At 35.8% G+C, this 15,029-nt stretch overlaps 1 protein-coding gene across 1 annotated transcript; it reads left to right on the forward strand.

The window, feature by feature from the left end:
• Positions 1 to 399: 399 nt before the first annotated feature.
• pole2 (polymerase (DNA directed), epsilon 2) lies at positions 400 to 15,029 on the forward strand. Its single transcript, XM_066682964.1, has 19 exons — positions 400 to 619; positions 1,828 to 1,928; positions 2,026 to 2,101; positions 2,185 to 2,262; positions 2,436 to 2,529; positions 2,692 to 2,766; positions 2,884 to 2,967; positions 4,519 to 4,574; positions 4,681 to 4,730; positions 6,534 to 6,606; positions 6,888 to 7,060; positions 8,030 to 8,119; positions 8,198 to 8,252; positions 8,409 to 8,468; positions 9,319 to 9,396; positions 10,845 to 10,953; positions 12,687 to 12,863; positions 13,372 to 13,439; positions 13,535 to 15,029. The coding sequence occupies exons 1-19, from the start codon at positions 441 to 443 to the stop codon at positions 13,557 to 13,559; spliced, it is 1,701 nt and encodes a 566-aa protein (XP_066539061.1). The 5' UTR covers positions 400 to 440; the 3' UTR covers positions 13,560 to 15,029.

Here is a 15,029-nt window from a genome sequence, read left to right on the forward strand (position 1 = left end):
CCATTTCACCTGACTAAAATCCTCCTTTTTGTTTGTTTGTTTTATTTTATTTTAATGATAATAATCCCTGAGTAAATGCCTATTACATAGTCGTGCATAAATGTTTCATTCACTCAATTAACATTTTAAAAATATTAAAATCGTATTTCACTGTCTCCATAAAATGTCTTTGTTGTACTTAATAAAACACACAGATCATTCCGTTAGCTTTTTTAATTATATTAGACAAAATATTATTAAGAAAAGTCTGCATAAATCTTTTTTTTTTTTCAAAGCGGATTGTATTATCCGTTATTTTTGTTGTGTTTTGGCTTCCGTAGATGTAGCACTCGGTCGCGCGCAGGGTGATTTCTTGAATGCGCGTTCTCGCAGACTCAAGGAACATGAACTGGACGGGGAACTGAATCGGCCACAACACCTGTTCAATTGTGGCAGGGCGTATGAATCGGATTCGGAGTCTACTCTTGAATCGTGCAGCCATACGGAGCAGTTTTAAGCGGAAGTTGTCGAACGAAGGCGTGGAAGTGAATTTTAGCGCCAACTCAAGAAACATGGACGCGCGGCGCCTGAAAACAAAACTCTCTGCTGCTTTCAAGATGCGCGGTTTAATGCTTCGACCGTATGTTTTTTTTTTTATATCTGTATTATACGTATATTTATTTAAAGATAACAACACACTGCGGTGTTTACGTAGATGATATTAATTCAAAATAAGTGCTTCGTAGTAACATTATTTAGTTTACTTCGCTAGGTAATATCTGTTCAGTGTTTTCTGCCTGTATACGACATCTGCTTATTAAATTATTATTTTTAATACAGTTGTGTATCTCTGTTATACGCTGTTTCTCTTTACTGCAGCATATTTTATCTGCTTTACTCTCTTTACTACGTTAGAATATCTCTGCTTGACAGTGTTTCTTTATGTAAACTACAGTAGTAGATATCTTTGAAATACGGTGTTTCTGTTTACTGTAGTAGAGTATATCTGCTTGACAGTAATTTCCCTCTACTAGTGTGTCTCTGCCCGACAGCATTAGTGTTTACTCGTTAGAGCGCCACTGCTTAGCGACACGTCTGTTTTTTCTCTGTAGAATACGGGAGAGTCTAAAACGCTTAACGTGAAAACAATTAACAAGATTAATCTACTACTACAACCTAGGAGAACCACATTTTTCTCAGTTGCTACTGATCAAAAGTGCTCTCTACTGCTGAGACATTTAACCTGTAAATCAAGTAAAACAAAATACATGAAGCCTTTTTCTTCCCATTATAAGGAATGAGTTTTAACAGGACTTAATGTACTCAAACAACGACCTAGGGACAGCAAAAGTTTCTCAATTACTACTGATCATAAGTGTTCCCCGCTGCTGAACTCAAACTGGAAAAAAACTGTTATTTTCCTTGTATTTAAACCCATTATAAGGGAATAGCTTAACGTGGCTTAATGTACTAAAAACGACATAGGAACACTAAACCTTTCTCAGTCACTACTGATTATAAGTAAGCTGAAATGGTGCATGAAAAAAATAACAACAGTTCATTGTTTCAGCAGTAGAGAGCACGTATGATCAGTAGTGATTGGTGCTCCTATGTCATTGTTTTAGTTCATTAAACCATGTTACGCTTTTTTCACATTAATCATTTTAGACTCTCCGGCATACACTCGTCAATTCTGCCATGAATGCTTGTTTACTAACGTCCTTACTAATCATTGTTTTACTCATATTTCTTTTCCGTACTGATATTATTAATATAAACGTCACTGTTGGCTCCCGTTGGACTCATACTCTCAGAAAAAAATGAGTAGAAAATAATATTTTTTCACAGTGAAGCCAGTAGATATCTTATGGAGGTTTTGGAGCCTGTCAGTGAAATGGAACTGGATGATGTCATTGAGCGGATCTTGGATGCAGTTGAAAAGCAACCTTGTGAGTGCCTGCTCATTTTAATGTTGATGTTGTCTACAGGTTTTTGCTACCAAAGAGAGAGCAGTTAATAACAACTGTATATCCATTAATTTAACAGTGTCCTCTAGCATGATCGAATTATCTGTAGCCGAGACAGCCGTTCAAGACTGCAGTCAGTCTTGTGATGAAACCATGTAAGGGCCCACATTTTCCTTATGCATATTTTGGCAAGTCATTGACTACACTGAGGATTTAATGATTTGTCTTTTGCTTTTAGAGACAATGTTTTTAACATTGTTGGAGCTTTTGATGTGCCAAGATATATCTACAGCACAGAAAGGAAAAAATTTTTGCCGTAAGAAACTTGCTTATTTTGCCACACTATATTCATCTGGTCAGTTTTTAATATTTTTGAAATGGTGCTTAAAAAACAACAAACTGATTATAAATTTAAATAACCTGGCAGTAGGGAAAAAAGAGTTGATTTGTTTTTGTTTGTTTTTTTTTTATTTTAATTATTTATGGCAGCATTAGCATGACCAACCATCCTGCACCTGGTTTATGTGGAAAAGCTAGAGACAAGGCGGAACTCTTTCGGGAACGCTACACCATCTTAGAACAGGCAAGTCTCGTTAAATTCTACAGGTTTTGATTATAACAATAATATATTAAAATCATTATATCGACCTGTAGACTTCAAAGGTAATGTTACTATTATAATTTGAAATTTGAGCAATGAACAACACAGAATAAACTTTTACAATAAATGTGTTTTACTGTCTAGCGAACACACAGGCACGAACTTTTCACTCCTCCTGTGATTGGTTCTGCTCCAGATGAAGGGAGGAATAAATTCCAGGTAAGGTTATAGTACTTGGTGTTGTTACATTTTATTGTAACAAAATCCATATTTATAGTGATTGGTAAATTCATATGTGTCAAATCGCTTTAATATAAAAATTATTTTCCTTTTTAGCTGAAAACCGTGGAGGCCCTTTTAGGAAGCACTGCCAAACTGGGTGAAATTATTGTCCTAGGCATGATCACCCAAATTAAAGAGGTAAGGTTTCTTGGAGTGTTAAAATCCAACAGTCTAAGATGTCAACTGCCGTCATTAAATTTTCTTTCTATGTGAAAATCCATGGTGTCTTTGGAACCCTGTGATATATTCCCTGACATTTTTTAAAACATTATCACCATTTTCACACTTCCAAAGGGTCATATATGTATGGAAAACAAACTAACGACAGGGAGGATGGGGATGTATGGGTGTCTGGGCTACTTTGGCTCTGCAATTTGTGCCTGTAACATTAACATTTGTTGATGTTATGTAATATGTAAACAAAGTTCATGTCATCCATTTCTCTTGACATGGTTCCTCTTGAATACTTATGTTTGTCAACTGCTCCTTGTTATCTATTTCACTCACTACCATCTTCTACCATTCATCTATATTGTAGGGTCTGGTATGTATCATCTCCTTGTGATGGCTTTTATACATGTAACTAAGGAAATTTAAAACACAATTTTTTCACCATTGACCAATATCAATCAATAGAGATTAATGATTAAGGGGGCAAATCGTTAACCAAGGGTGTCTGGGGCAATTGCCTTATAGCAGCAAGTTTCTTTGAGATTCAAGTTAACAAAATAAAATTGAGTATCTGTTTACAGGTAGAAAAACAAAACTGAGTTGTGAACGGTTATTAACTGATTATATACAGGTACCTAATAATACAGCCATAACATCAGGAAAGAACATAAACATCAATTCAGTCTGCCCTAAATACTGCAGTGTTTAATGCATGAACATTTTAACTAGTGTTGCACAGATACTGGCACTTAAACACAGGATTGGTATCGACTACAGAGAACACCGATAACATAGGTGTGTTGGAAATGGCCCACTACTCACTGTTTCCTTCATGTAGTACACAGGGCACTTTTTGGGACCCACCCCATGAAGCAGATATTGATGGGCATGCACACTGCTACATGCAGTGCAATTTAAAGTTGGGGCAGATTATAAACAAACTGGGTATTTCAAGCTACACAACAGTTTTTGTCAATTTTTACAAAGACTGGAAATATATCACTACACGACTGGGGATAACACACTACACAACCCTAAACTCCCCAACCAAACATACAACTCTCATAGAGACACAGATAAATACGGACGTAAAACTTGCTGCGATTATTGCTTGAGCTGCTATTGCTTGTGCATGAAATTAGTTTTATGGAACTAAACAATGATATAAGTATTTGAACCTGAATGTTGAATATTTGAATTATGTTTGTATAGCATTTGATAAACTTGAATGTTTAAGGTGGTGAAATATTCAGATTAGAAAATTTCAGACACAAATCTAATCTAAAAAATTCAGATTGCATAAATGTTAATCTAGGCCAGAAGTCAACCAGCGGGCTTCTCAGGAAAGCATTTTAATTCTGATACAGATAATTTTCTATTACTTAAATAGTAAACCTAAACTTGTACCACTCTGCCACCAAATGCCCCTTCCTAAACAAATTACATGTTAGGGAAATTTATAATTGTCTGCTCTGTTTCTTGGCCAATGTACTGATTCTTTTCCTCACTGTTCCTCAGGGCAAATTTTTCCTTGAAGACCTCACCGGATCTGTGCAGCTGAATATTTCCAAGGCCATATCCTATTGCTGCTTTGCCATAGAAAATTAATGAATATGCATTGTAATTACATAAAAAAAAAACACACACAAACAAACAGCTGAACCTTAACTCCATTCCTTACCAGTTCCACAGTGGACTTTACACAGAATCATGCTTTGTCTTAGCTGAGGGTAAGTGTGTGTTTTATTTTATTTTTTATTTTTTTCTCCCCCCTATGAATCTTGATCATACTGTGTGACTTCAACACTAGGTGCTGCACCACAGTGCCACCCAAAACTTAAAATAATTAAAATGCACAAACTAAATAAATAAACAATACGTTAATTAATAATCAAACAAAACAGTCCTCTTGATACCTATTATTAAAAGCAACTTCCAGTAGGTAAAAAGCAATTGCTTGCCAAATTTTGTTGCTCGTGTAGTCAGACAATTACTTAATGTAGGTCACTGAAAGGTCTGTGACCTGTTATTAGCTGATGTTGCGCTGCTGCTGGATTTAACAGACAGCTCTGCACAGAGAATTTTAACGTCTTTGGAGATCATATATGTTTATGGTTTATTAGCTGTGTGATGTCTCTCTGGTCAGTTCACCATCAAGATCCATTCTTTTGTATTTGTGCAAAAGTTTACAACCCTGTACTCTTCTCGAACCTGTGCAGGAGCTTTTTTTTTTTTTTTTTTTAAGCCTTCATCCAAGAATCATCCCAGGAATTTTAAGCTATGTTATACTTGACACACTGTAACTGGCGAGGGTGCGCGTGCCAAAACAATACAATCGCAATGTTTGAGTCTCGAGCCTTCACTTTGTGCCCTGTAATGCACCTCAGATGTTTTATAAAATGCTTCATAAAAACAAATACTTTTATATTAACTCTTGCAAATCAGGAACAAAGACACAGGCATTTATCCAACTATGAAAGATTACAGAGTGTGTCAAATGGGCCAAAACTCATAAAAGGAGCTTGTACGCCTTTAGCTAGAACTAGAATCGTGCAGGGCAGACTTCAGTGAAAGTGCAGTATTGTGTACATGTCTTAGGACCCTAAAATGATCATTATTTAAGATATATTTATAAATATAAAATGGGTATATTTTCTAAAAATGTGTTGAGACTGTGTGAAGAAAAGTTTTCAAATGAATTTCTTGATTGTATGAATTTGTGAAATCAACAGCACACTTTATTTAGCATAATGAATATAATAACCTCAAAACTGCACTGCTATAAAGAGATGTTAAAGGTTAAACCAATACACACAGAATATCACTACTAACTGCAATAGTGTTTTTTATTTTCCTTTTATTTGAGCACATAATCTCTTACTGCTCAGATAATAGCTTCTTAAATCTCATTTTTTCAGATGCCTAAAAACTTTTGCACAGTACTATGTAACTCAGTTTAACAGTGCCATCTAATGCCTCACTTTCTCATAAGTGTGCAAAAAATATACATAGAACAAATCTAAAATGTGCAGATTTGAATGCACTTCAATAAAATTGATTTCTGCTCAGAACATTTGCTTTCTATTGCTTTTCTGTAGAGATTTTTATGGCTTGTTGCTGCGGCTCCTCAGTCAGTGTGTGTGCTTCCTTATAAGGAGTTCATTTGAAATTCATTCAATTGCAAAGAAACGTGCACCCCCACCCAATTTGCGAACATTTGCTATTCACTAACATGCACGTGTTCTACAAAAAAATCTGGTGTTTACACAGCATTTATGAATCTGGCGGAAAGTTTTTGGGAATGTCCATTTCTTTGTAAATTATGCACAGTTCATTTGTGTTTTTTCATGGTTTTCAATATTTCACGGGTGAGGCCCAATGAGTGTAAAAATTATTTAATTGGTCACAATTGCTTTGGTGCTGCTTTAATTTATCATGCTTGAATGTACCCGTAGTAGTAAGTGGTATGTTCAAGTTTCTGCAGAAACTGCACACTCAGGTTATTTTTTTATCTCTCTGATTGGTTTCCACAGGCTGGTATGAGGACTCTGTCTTCCATGTAAATGCCTTTGGGTTCCCTCCAATTGAGCCCTCAGCTACTACCAGGTCAGTATAAACATTTACATGATGTACAGTTACCAATCCAAGCACATAGTTTAGTAATAATAATGATGATGATAATAAAGCATTTAATTTACTTTTAATAATACTTTTAAAACGACATGCAGGACAGCAGATTAATCAAAGTAACAAAGAATGAAAATGCTGAGATAAAAGTTTGGATTTAAAAGAGTAAAATGAGGCATGAAGATGGAGAGACTGCAGCAAATTATTCCACAATTTGGATTTTGTTTGATGAATACAGAACGCTTCCTTTCATTTGCCAGGGCATATTATGGCAATGTGAACTTCTTTGGTGGTCCGTCTGCCACTGCGGTCAAGGCCTCTGCCAAGCTGAAGCAGCTGGAGGAGGAGAACGAGGATGCTATGTTTGTCATCGTTTCTGATTTGTGGCTTGACAGTGTGGAGGTCCTGGAAAAGCTCCAGACGATGTTTTCAGGTCTGACATGTACTCCTGAGTAGTGGTGTAACAGATTATAAAACACACAATTTGTGTTGCGTCATAGACACAGAGTCATGGATTTTTTCAGATCACCAAAAACAATAAAAGGGAAACAAATGTAAAACACTTATTTTAGTTTGCAGAATGAAAGTATGGTAGTGTGTGTCAAAGAGGTCAGAATGGACATGACCCCCGTTTGAAATGTAGTGACAAATTGAGCTAACAGGGAGTTTATTTAAGCTAAGTGCACACACATTCCCACCATCACTGTGAACATGCATCTAAACTCCCCACACAGTCCCATACCAACCAGAATATTGAAAGGCTTTTCTCAAGTCCCATTTGGCCCCCTGGCCCACAAAGTCCATGGACAATGCTGTAGTTTTTTGTTTTTATTTATTTATGTATTTATTAGTGCTTTGTTTGTATTAGTGACTTGGTATCTTGACAGGGTCTGTTTGTGAAGAAGAGCTGTGTCATTTTCTTTTGTTACTTTACACATTAAAATGGTAACGTCCACTTTTGATTTACGTGAGCATGATTTACTGCAGATTTCTCCTTTTTACACTCGCCTCACACAGAGAGAACTCTGTTCTTCAGTGACACAGCACAAACTCCAAACACCAGAAATATATTGCTGCAATGTTTACAAACCGTAATTGTTTTACCCAGGCGCAGTTCACAGTCTGTATTATTTCACTGCAGCTCTGTCAGAATTTAGGGAGTTATTACTGTACATAGTATCAGCAGCAGAAAAACTATATTCCACACTGTTATGGTTAAACTTTGCTGATTAACCTGCAGTTCATGTGTATCCTGGACTATGGAGGGTGTATTATCCATGATCGTTTACACCACTACTTCTCAATTTTCCTTAAACCTAGAATTAACACACACACACACACACGCAAACACACGGCATACTCTAACTATTATATCTCTGTATATACTTTGTGCCCTTTACAGGCTATTCAGCAATTCCTCCAACATGCTTCATATTCTGTGGGAACTTTTCTTCTGCCCCTTATGGCAAAAATCAGGTCAAGTCACTTAAAGGTACTTGAAATGTCTTTTCTGTTTGATTCAGTCTTATCATGCATATGGGGTCATATCTTAACAAAGATATTCTTTCAGAGTCTTTGAAAACCTTAGCTGAGTTGATTTGCGAACATCCTACGATCCAAAAAAGGTAAGATTCACCTTCAAAGATGAATTTCTATAAAGAAATACAAAACAACAAAGTTCTGAATCTGTACAGGTCTCTTACTTAATAAACCCATATTACTAAAATTTGTGAAGGCCAGCTATTCCATCCCATACACTGCAATGCCTTCTGTCTGTGCAGTAGCCGCTTTGTGTTTGTTCCTGGTCCTGAGGACCCTGGACCCAGCACAATCCTACCCAGGTAATTTGGAAAATGTTCTTATGCATGTTATGTATGAAAGTATATTGCTGCCAGGCATGATTTAAAAAAATAAATAAATAAAGGTCTTCAAATTGAGGTAAATATCTTGTTATTATGAAGTAGTCTCGTTCTTAAAACAAGGTTTTAGTATTATTATTATTTTTATGAGATATGCTGTAATTGTGAAATAAGCATCTTTTAATTATGAGAAAGTGTCTTGTTATTATGAGATATCTGTCTCCATTCTGTCGGTAATACCAATACTGTTCCAACAAGAGAGCCACTGAACAGGGGTTTAACTGGATCACGCAGTGGTGATAACTTTGGAACTCTGCTGGTCCTTTTCTGTCTGCTTGTTAATTTTTAATGTTTTAAGTTCTTTGGCTTATTTTCCTGTACTTGCCTAATTGTCACAACTCTTTAACACTCTGAAACTAAGCAGTTGGTCATCTGAGTGCTGTGAGCACCTGCTAGGAACGCTGTGTTGATTTCACTATTTCACAGCCTGTCTTGGCGCTCAAAACAGTGCACAAGTACAAGATGCTTATCTTGTAATTATGACATCATAAAAATGAGATGCTTATCTAGTTTTAATGATGTAATATCTGGTAAAAAACAAAAACAAAAACAAGATACTATCTCATAATAAGATGCTTATCTCAATTACGACATAAGGATTAATATGACATACAGAGGAACTTAGGAATTTTTCAGTACAAATGTTCAAATAAAATTGTGATGGTTGGTGGTTATTCTTATTTTTAACAAATTAAGACTCTAAAGAGAGCCATGGTTCTTTCAAACAGTGAAAAAGCTGGCTAAGATATCTCTATTGTGTTTGCATCTCCAGACCTCCCTTGGCTGAATACATCACAGAGGACTTTAGACAGCTTGTCCCATTCTCTGTGTTCACGACCAACCCATGCAGGTAAAATGAGAATATCTTTGACACTCGTCTTTTAAATTTGTCTGATTCTTATAAATGTCAGTGAAAGCAATCATACTTATTAGCCAGTCAAAGAAACAACATTTTGTAGCTCTAATTCTAGTATCCAAACCCCTGCATGTAGTACAATCTGCAATAATGACTAGAGATTGCTTTTTTTTTTTTTCCCCTTATATGATAATATTTATCATAGTCTCTTCTTTATGGTTTGTAGAATGTTTCTGTGACCCAGCCTTTTGTTTTCTTTTGTATATTTAACAATCAAAGTCATCTTGTCTGTCCCTATAATGACACGAATACATGGACACATCTCACCGTTACTGACTTTCTGATGAGTAACTTACATCTGAACACCTTTTTGTTTAAATTTACACGACAACAGACAAAATCTCCGGATTATTAAAACCAGAACACTAGAGCAAGGTGTTACTCAAAATAATTTGTGAGTTTGTTACAGCACCGTTTTATCCGTCTGACCCTTATAGAAGTGTAAGTCAGTACATAAATATCTAGTTCCCAACGATGCCCTGTTCCTTTATCAAGTATAGATTACTTGATTGATAATATGTTAAGGTGCTTGATTTTAGAAATGTTCAAAAACTTTCTGGTAAACAAGTTGCTCTCAACACAGTGCTTCAGTTTTGTAGCTTTGTATGAACAGAATATAACAGGCTTTCCATGATCATACATACACTTTCAACAACTGACAAGATGAAATATTTTTATTATTTGTTATTATTGTAAACAAAATCATTGATATGACGCACCAAAGCTCCAGACCTCCAATGATAAGGGTATGTATTTTGGGTTTCCTGTTTTTGAAATGCCACAAAAACCTCTGACACTGGCTATATGGTCTGGCTAAACTAGACTTGCCTAGTTTGTCTTTACTCTTGTTGTTCTATATAACTTTATTTATTTACTATTTGCTAATTTGCATTCATGTGTTTTCTGATCATCACCCTTGTAGACTATATGGCCAGAAGATGAAATATTGTTTAGATATGACTAAAATGCTCATCCCTTATATCAACTGGCTTTTACCACTCTTTACTGCATTTAACAACCTAATGCACTAAACTAGATACTGGAACAGTGCTGTGAGAATGAGCGTAATCAGGTAATGATTTTGGGGATTCATACTTCTCAGACAGATGCTTAATCTCTGTATGTGTTATCTGCACATACATTTTTCACCCAAAATTTTATCTAACCTCATTCTTGGAATATTTTTAATTTAAAAAAATGCCTTTTTGGGGGGGAGTTAATTAATTTGAAATTCATGGATTTACAGTCAATAATGTATATACCCCACCCCCCATAGATTTGTAGATCTAAAATCTATATTCTGAATTCTAGAAGTAGTATGCTAAAAATTGTTTTTTTTTTGTTTTGTTTTTTTTTTGTTTTTTTTTTTATAAATATGTCAGGATACAATACTGCAGTCAGGAGATCGTCGTCATCCGAGAAGACTTGGTGAACAAGATGTGTAGGAACTGTGTAAGACTCCCCAGCAGCAATCTTGACATCCCAAACCATGTAAGTCAGTACTAATTCAAGTGACTAACAGGTAATCGGTGTGAATTTTAGAAAGACCAGTGCCGATTGCTAGTATTTGTAATATATTAAGTATTATTCATTCATTCATTCATTATCTGTAACCGCTTGTCCAGTTCAGTGTCGCGGTGGGTCCAGAGCCTACCTGGAATCATTAAGCGCAAGGTGGGAATACACCCTGGAGGGGGGGCGCCAGTCCTTCACAGGGCAACACACACACATTCACTCACACACTCACACCTACGGACACTTTTAAGTGTCCACCTACCAATGTGTGTTTTTGGACTGTGGGAGGAAACCGGAGCACCCGGAGGACACGGGGAGAACACACCAACTCCTCACACCCGGAGCAGGAATCGAACCCACAACCTCCAAGCCCCTGGAGCTGTGTGACTGCAACAATACCTGCTGCGCCACCATGCCGCCATATTAAGTATTAATACATTCTTATTAATTGCTCCTTTAAATTTTTGAACACTGAATTTTTGAACAATTGGGCTGGCCCCAAGTATATGGGTATTCAGATATTTGTTCATTGTGTATTCATTTTCTAATTTTGAGGTTTGGATTTTCAGTGTTTTGGATAAATATGGCTATCGATAAAGGCAATCGATGCAGTTTTTCCCAGATTGGTGAACCTCTGCCCATCTTTGCTTCAGAGAGACTCTGCCTCTCTAAAATGCTATTTTTATACTCAGTCATGTGACTTGGTTGCAAACTGCTCCTCCATCAATTTTTAATAGTACCCCTTACTTTTCAAGCCTTTTGTAGCCTTGTTGCAGTCACACAGCTCCAGGGACCTGGAGGTTGTGGGTTCAAGTCCCACTCCGGGTGACTGTCTGTGAGGTGTGTGGTGTGTTTTCCCTGTGTCTGCGTGGTTTTCCTCCCACAGTCAAAACAAAAACACACGTTGGTAGGTGGTTTGGTGTCCATAGGGGTGGGTGTATTTGTATGTGTCTCCCTGTGAAGGACTGGCACCCCCTCCAGTGTGTGTTCCTTGCCTTGCGCCCAAAGGCTCTGGACCCACCACAACACTGAACTGGATAAGCAGTTACAGAAAAAAGAATGAATAAATTAAATGTAAAGGTGCTTGAATTTAATGACATTTCACCAGTAAAATTGCATCTTTTCAGCTTCTGCCATAATCACTTGTTTCCTTGTGTAAAGGAATTGAATTTCATTCAGCAGTGTCTTCAGTTTTGTAGTTTATGAACAGACAGGCTTTACATGATCATATTGTCCTGAACTGCATACTTATATTGTATGTTGAACTTGAATATTATATTACTACAGCAAGTAAAAGAGAACTTTCCCCAAACTTCAGCATGTTTTTAACAAATACACATAAACTGTTGGATCATGAATACACTTAATTAAAACTGTGATATTTTAATGTTACTAAATGCAAATACTTTTTTATGCATTTATTAATCAGAATAATATGGTATATTGCTTTAAAAACGGACTTGAGAAAAGCAGGCGTAAACTTAACCTATGGTGTTATATAATGAATTTGCGATTTAAGCAGTTGTATTTAAATAGCTGGTGCAACGAGAAGCCAAAATTAAAATGCTTGTACTTGTACAAAGTGTACAATGCAAACAAGTACCTCTGTCTCAAAAAGGAAATGCTCACATCTGTTCTATCATTGAATTAGTGTTGATGTATAACATTTGTGCTTGTTCTATGTTTTTGTCTTAATGCTTTTTTCACAGTTTGTGAAGACTATTTTGTCTCAGTGCCATCTGACTCCACTGCCCCTTTATGTCAGTCCAGTGTACTGGGCATATGACTACAGCCTAAGGGTCTATCCTGTACCTGATGCCATCATTTTTGCTGATAAATATGACCCTTTCAGCATCTCTAACTCAGACTGCCTCTGCATCAACCCGGTATCTTTAATGCTGTTTGTTTGCATTTATAAGACCATTCATAATCTCAAGGCTTTCTTTAACTGCATTAGTTTATAACTGAGACATGTGCAGACTTTTTTGAATAATGAATAATACTGTTGTGTGCAAAAGTCAGAATCCACTCTTTGTTTATTACTTTTTTGGACAAAAATGATAATTGAATAATATTATGGAGATATATCTGTGATATAGCACCCTTGCCCAAGGAAGTAGTAAATCAACTCAAAATTATAAAATAGATATTGCAAATCCTAAAAGTAATACATTTTTTTTTAAAGTATGAATACTAGAAACTGTGACTAGACATGCTTTATATCCTGAACGTCCTTTAAACAAGAAAGAACACAACTTAAAAAAAAAAAAAAAGAACATTAACATTAGGTGAAAATATTTAGATGTATTATGTGCAAATATTGTTGCATGATGTCCAATTATTTAAGTCCATTGAAAACTGTCTGAATAAATGTTCTATTTTCTATGTATACAGGGCTCTTTTCCAAGGAGTGGCTTTTCTTTTAAGGTGTACTACCCATCAAACAGAACAGTGGAGGACAGGTAGTAGGTTTTGAGTTTTGCTTGGGCAAAAAAATTGATTAACCTAATTCTAAATGAACAATTTTCTATAACCTAATGTTTTTTCTTCTTTTCAGCAAATTGGAAGGCCTTGGAAGCTGATGATATGGATGTGGGTTTAATATTGTATAGTTAAAACATTTGTATACAATTTGTGTTGGTACAATAATACGTGTACATGTGAACTGTTTCTGCCACTTTTGCTATATCAAATTAAAGTGTTTTAGAGGGGGAAAATTTGTTTAACCTTGGTATATATTGCACTTATTTAATATTGGAAACCCAAAAAAGTATGAATATAAATTTTACTAGAATTCATATATGGATGGAAACATAAGAAAACAGTCAATGCTAAAACACTGCTGCCTCTCCTAGCATTGCTAAACCCGTCTGGAGCAGAGCTCTTGTGATCCTGCCATCCGTGGGCCTGCCTGTGATCCCGCCCTCGGTCCAATCGTTTTGCAGTGCACAATGTAGCCAGGTCTACAAATGGTGTCTTGCAACCATAATAAAAGTGAAGGCAGTTTACAAGCCGCAACACTAGCTACAGAATAGAGCCAGAGCTGGCTAATTTTCTTCTGAACAGCAAATCATTCTGAAAAAAATAAAGCAGTACAGACGCCTACGTATAGATTCAAAGGAATACATTTCATAGGTTGTGTGTTTTATATAAAGAAAGTGAGGCATAGTGACATTTGAAAGGAGTTAGGACTGTGTTTTGTATGTTTGTTATGTACAAAGAAGGTGAATAACTACGTAATTGAAAGGTGTAAATACCTTTGTTTTTAAAGAAATTCAGGTATATTCATGTGTGTTTCTGAACTCATTAAAGGAGTAAGAATTGTGTTTGAAAAGCCTTGCATATTCACCTATTTAAGGTGGATCAGAAAAATCAAGTTTGGTAGTACACAGCAAATATAAGCATTTCAGTAATAGGTAGATGTTTTAGTGACATGATGTAAACTTGGTTGTGTTTTTTAAATGGATAAAATAGGAAATAAGTAGTGTTTCAAAACAATGTATTTTTAAATAAAACCTCTTGCTAGTTATTACTTTGCATAGCTGTTTAAGGTGGAAATTAATATTCAATAAGAACCTAAAGAATAATGCCAATAAGACGGTTAAACTGACACATTTAAGGTGAAACAAAATGCTTGAATACGAAAATTATGAATAAGAAGCAAGGATCTGCCTCCTAAAATTACATATCTGGTTGAAGGGAAAAATAACTCTAGCCTTTTCTTGTCTAAACTATTAAGGTGTTTTAAATAAGGACAGTAAATTATTGTAAAGGCAGGGAAACAGCAGGGGCTCTTTCCATTTTTGCCTTACATTTAAGTAGGTGAATGTTTGGTGACATCACATACAATTGGTTTGTGTTTTAAATGGATAAAGTGGAATGACAGCTGCTACAAAAATTTCAAAGTTTTATAATGTGGAACAGAGAATGTAAGAAGCTGGCGAATAAAGCCAGTAAGACTCGTAAATAGACATGCAAGGTGGCACGAAATGTTTGACTATGAAAATTGTGAAATTGATATGTCACATCAGCTTTGTCTAGTCAAAAATGTT

The sequence above is a fragment of the Hoplias malabaricus genome, chromosome 1 (assembly GCF_029633855.1).
Source record: "Hoplias malabaricus isolate fHopMal1 chromosome 1, fHopMal1.hap1, whole genome shotgun sequence".
Taxonomy (NCBI): domain Eukaryota; kingdom Metazoa; phylum Chordata; class Actinopteri; order Characiformes; family Erythrinidae; genus Hoplias; species Hoplias malabaricus.